This window comes from Ammodytes marinus, assembly GCF_949987685.1.
Source record: "Ammodytes marinus genome assembly, chromosome: 11".
NCBI classification, from domain to species: domain Eukaryota; kingdom Metazoa; phylum Chordata; class Actinopteri; order Uranoscopiformes; family Ammodytidae; genus Ammodytes; species Ammodytes marinus.
Window position 1 is genome coordinate 4,269,343 of NC_137215.1, and position 5,000 is coordinate 4,274,342.

Here is a 5,000-nt window from a genome sequence, read left to right on the forward strand (position 1 = left end):
ACATTTCTTATACAGGCAATTCAAAGTGTTTTTACAAAGAAAATTAAAAAATTGCAATACAAAGCATGAATGCAGTAAAACATAAATTACAATAAATTAAAATAAAAAGTATAGTTAGGCTTGGGAGAGTTTTATGTGTGAAGGTATTTTGTATATTTTTCTTTGCTCGAGTTTGCTAGAATTCAAGACATCTTCTGGAAGTTTGTCCAACGTAGAAGAATATGTCTTAATCTGAAGTCGGTGTCGACACAAGTTACTCTAGTCAAGTCAGTCAACTTTATTGTTAATTTAGATCTTTGACCCAAGGATGAGAAAAAGATCATTAATGTATTTCAAGAAATCAATTCTAAATATTCCAAAAAGCAAGGCAAAACCAAGCTGAATAGAAAACGAAAGATTGAGACTATAGTGTGTTATGGAGGGTAAACTGTGGGGGGAGTAAGCTAGTCTAAAACCCAGTCAGTGATTGAGGAAGCGTAGTGTGGTTCTCATAGGGAGGAAACAGAGCTAAAGGGATGTAGCACAGGAAAGGGTTTTCCTCCTACCATCCCCCCCCCATACTCTGTTCCCCCTCTCCCACCCTACACTGACCTCCCCATGAAGCCCCCAACATCAGTCTCAATGCCCCCCTTGTCCCCTGTCCCACACACACACACACTGAAACAGACACAGAAACAGACAGACACACACACACACACACACACACACACACACACACACACACACACACACACACACACACACACACACACACACACCCCATAAGAACAGAACAGCACTAAGCAAGCCTTTCTCCATTCTGTCCCAAAACCTATAACTATAATCCAGCTATCGCCTATAGAAGACTGTGGGTTTACAACAAGGCCTGTTTTTGTTCACATTTGCAAAACAGCTTTATGAATAACTTGACAACCATAGGCCTAGATTTCAGGGGTAAGGGTGGATGTAATGTGTCCCCACCAATGTTTAAACCAAACCTAAACCATGCTGTCAAGTCAATATCCCAATGTCCTTTTCACTACCTCAATCAACCCTGTACAATCTTTGCCGCCATCACGTCATCTTTCTAGCCAAATGCGAAAATCTCAATTTCTAAAGTACTTACATCAACCAAACTTTCCATAATCATTCTTAGCACCATTCTGATTATTATCACCGAATGATTTGTCTATATCTTGTTAATTGTCCGATTTATGATGCATTTTGTTGTTAAAAACATGCTGAAAATGATTTTTTTGTAGGACTTGTTCATAATATGTTATATGTTTTCTCCCCTGTCTCTCTCACTGCCCTGCCCTGCCCTGTCTTTGTGCAGATATCTGAATAAGTACTGGGGAATAGAAAGTAATCTAGCTGTCTGTGGTCTGGGTTAGATCCCAGCTGAGAGATTCCTTCTGTGGGTGGAGAAGTGCCTGACCTCTCTCTAACACTTTGGCGATATTTTTATGTCAGCATGTTTATCTGCTTATAAGGCAAAAAGCAAGTATGGACGAAGTGGATAGAGGAATGTGATTTTTGACGCCTCAGGGCAAGATTATACAGTAGCCGAGACATGACCATGAATGTGTGTGTGTGTGTGTGTGTGTGTGTGTGTGTGTGTGTGTGTGTGTGTGTGTGTGTGTGTGTGTGTGTGTGTGTGTGTGTGTGTGTGTGTGTTTGCAGGGTGATCTACTTGCAGGTGAGCATGAACGAGGGCCTCTCCTACATCACCAGCAATGTTCACATCACCACCACCGAATGTGTGAGTATACATCCTTTGTGTGTGTGTGTGCGTGTGTGTGTGTGTGTGTGTGTGTGTGTGTGCGTGTGTGTGTGTGTGTTTGTAGAATCTGCAAAACACAACAACACATGTTTATTAGAGCTGCATAATACATCAAACATGTGTCATTATATTACCATAATAAATCTGCCAATCTGCTACATACATTACCTCATCCCGATGCATCTTGTGATCTCTCTTTTCACTCGCTTCCTAAACAAATTAGAGCAAAGATATTTAGGACAGCAGTCACTGGTGTCGTAAAAAAATTACTGCTCTTGTCCAAAGGGGGCGCTAGAATCAACATAAACTAAATGTTCCTGGTAGCCCATTCAAGTGATCAATAAATAATAAGCAACCAAACCTTGTTGTTGGAATGGAAAAAAAATGCATTTAATTGAATTTTTTTCAGTGTCTGCATAGGATACTTACAGTCTGGGGTGTACAGTATGTTGGCAGTTAAATCAAAACAGAGAGACATAAACACTGTATATTTAAGTATATATATCGTGATCGCAATATTCAACAATGTTATCGCGTAATGCATGTTGTCCTGCTACCATGCAGCCCTAATATAATATATATACTGTTCTATATTTTTACCTCTTGCATGGCTCTTTATTCTATCTCCGTATTTTCTTCTTCTTGTTTTTTTTCTCCAGTCTTCTTCTCTTCTTCTCTCCTTCCGCTCTGCCGTCTCCTCTGTCTCTCTGTCCTTCAGAGGAGGCTGTGAGTACTTCAGCTTTTCACTTCACACTTATTATTTTTAACCTCTTGTATTGTAGTTCAATGTAATTTTAAATCTATCCGTTGTGTGTTTGCGTGTGTGTGTGTGTGTGTGTGTGTGTCTGTGTGTGTGTGTGTGTGTGTGTGTGTGTGTGTGTGTGTGTGTGTGTGTGTGTGTAGTTTGACGGCACCATCGTCTTGGTTTCGTTGCTGGTCGTTTTCCTGTTGTTGGCCGTGCTGCTCATGTGGTGGTTCTGGCCGCTCTGCTGCACCGTGGTAAGATTTAACTTTAGTTTTACTTTAAGACTTTAGATATTGTTGTGAGAAAAAGAACATAATACTGTGTTTAAAGCTGCAGTGTGTAGAATTTTGGGTTTTATTTCCTAGTAGATTTTGTAGAAAGTAATTATAATATCCATAAGTACATTTAATTTAGTGCATGATAGCTGAGAAAAAATTATTTTAATTATTTATTTTTCCCTTAGAAAGGGTCCCATATATATCCATATTTCTGCATATTTTGGACCATGGCCTAGTGCCGCCATCTTGAAAGTGTCATAGTTGGAATGTCATCAGGTGCATTGTTTAAAATTTAGAATTGTTCTTGTCCTTGAAGGCCACTGTAGCTTCTGTTATTATTCGAAAGGGTTGGGGTTACCCAGGGAGCGTTGCATTCTAGAACTTTCTAGAACTTTCTTGATGATGTCATATTACACACTGCACCTTTAAAGCAAAGAGTTTTATTCAATAGCAATTCATTTGAGTCCGGAGACATATCATATGCAATATTTGCCATTACAATATGTATTTAAAATGTATTATGATGTATTATTTTTTGGGCCATTCTTGCAATATCTCATGAACGCTTTTACAGATTTTCTTCAAACTTTGCACAAATGTCCACTCTGACTCAGGGATGAACTGATTACATTTTGGAGATCAGAAGTCACTGCGACCTCACAGGAGCCTTAATGACTTATTTTATTTTTCAATCTCCAGGTGATCAAAGAACCTCCTCCCCCTCCCCCTCCAGAGCCGGTAAGTAGTCGGTGTTCATTTGAATAGTTTAGAGAATTTGATCTCACATTTAATAATAATATTAATTTAATGTCCTGTGTGCATCTGTTTTATTGTATTGTTTGATTATCCAGGCTAAATTTGATCTGTTAAGGGGTAGGACTAGATACATGTTAGGACTAGATACGTTTCTTACTTCTTCCTACCCCCTTTCTAGCATGTGGAAAGTCTGTCTGTTTTTTGCTTTTGTTTTATTCATTCATCTATATATTACTATTTTAACTTTGTTTTTATTGCTGACATGTTCGAAATAAAGACAACCAATCAATCAATCAATCAATCAATCAATCAATCAATCAATCAATCAATCAATCAATCAATTGTGTGTCTTGTGTTCTGTGTATACAACAACCTGTTCAGAACCAATTGTCCCTAGTGTAATCATTAATAAAGTTTTTTGTTTGGATTGACACTCAGGAGTCTGATGATGAAGATGGGATGCCCAAGAAGAGGTGGCCCACTGTGGATGCTTCTTACTATGGAGGGAGAGGAGTGGGGGGCATCAAACGCATGGAGGTACACACACACACGCAAATATACATACACACACACACACACACGCAAATATACATACACACACACACACAGACAGACGCATGCACACAGATGCACACACACACACACACACACACACACAGCAACATGCCCACAGATATGCACACAAACACACATGCAAGCAGACACACACGCAACAAACACAGACAGACATACTCACACACACACATAAAAGCACAGCAACACGCCCACAGATACCCATACACACACACACATGCAAGCAGACGCACAAGCAACAGACACACAAACGCACATACACATGCACACACACACAAACAGACATATACACACAAGCACACACACACACACATACTCTCTCTCTCTCTCTCTCTCTCTCACTCACTCACACACACACACGCACAAGCACCAGACACACACACGAACATACACACAGACACAAACACAAACACAGTCACAAGCACCAGACACACACACGAACACTCACACACACAAACACACACACACACACACACACACAAACAAACACACACACACTCAAAATACCATACCTTTTAACCTCTCTCTGTCCCAGGTGCGTTGGGGGGAGAAGGGCTCCACAGAGGAAGGAGCGAAGCTGGACAAGCCGAAGAACGCGGTGGTGAAGATGCCGGATCAGGAGTTTGAACCGTACGAACCGAAACCCCGCAAACCTCCACGCAGAGCGCCACAGCAGAGGAGGTGGTACACGCCCATACAGGTCAGTACTTTGGTTGCGTTCCGAATCGCATACTTTCTACTATATAGTATGTAGAAAAAAGATTTAGGATGTCCCGATTCTTGTGGCCAGATTTTTGGATGGTTAGAAGTACCCGGATGTCCTACTTAATGCGGCCAAGATTGTTAGTGTTGAAAACTGCATCCTATTTGGACGATTCTGACCCAC

General features: G+C 40.5%; 1 protein-coding gene across 2 annotated transcripts in view; it reads left to right on the forward strand.

Moving 5' to 3' along the window:
• Positions 1–5,000, forward strand: part of antxr1d (ANTXR cell adhesion molecule 1d) — a 152,898-nt gene that overhangs the window by 22,979 nt on the left and 124,919 nt on the right. For both annotated transcript variants that reach the window (XR_013845113.1, XM_080037378.1), the window contains exons 12-16: positions 1,663–1,741; positions 2,666–2,761; positions 3,485–3,523; positions 3,980–4,078; positions 4,650–4,814. Coding sequence is in view for 1 of the 2 variants with exons in the window: in XM_080037378.1 (XP_079893504.1) it covers positions 1,663–1,741; positions 2,666–2,761; positions 3,485–3,523; positions 3,980–4,078; positions 4,650–4,814 (478 nt within the window). In the remaining variant the exon portion in view is untranslated. The remainder of the gene's footprint in view (positions 1–1,662; positions 1,742–2,665; positions 2,762–3,484; positions 3,524–3,979; positions 4,079–4,649; positions 4,815–5,000) is intronic.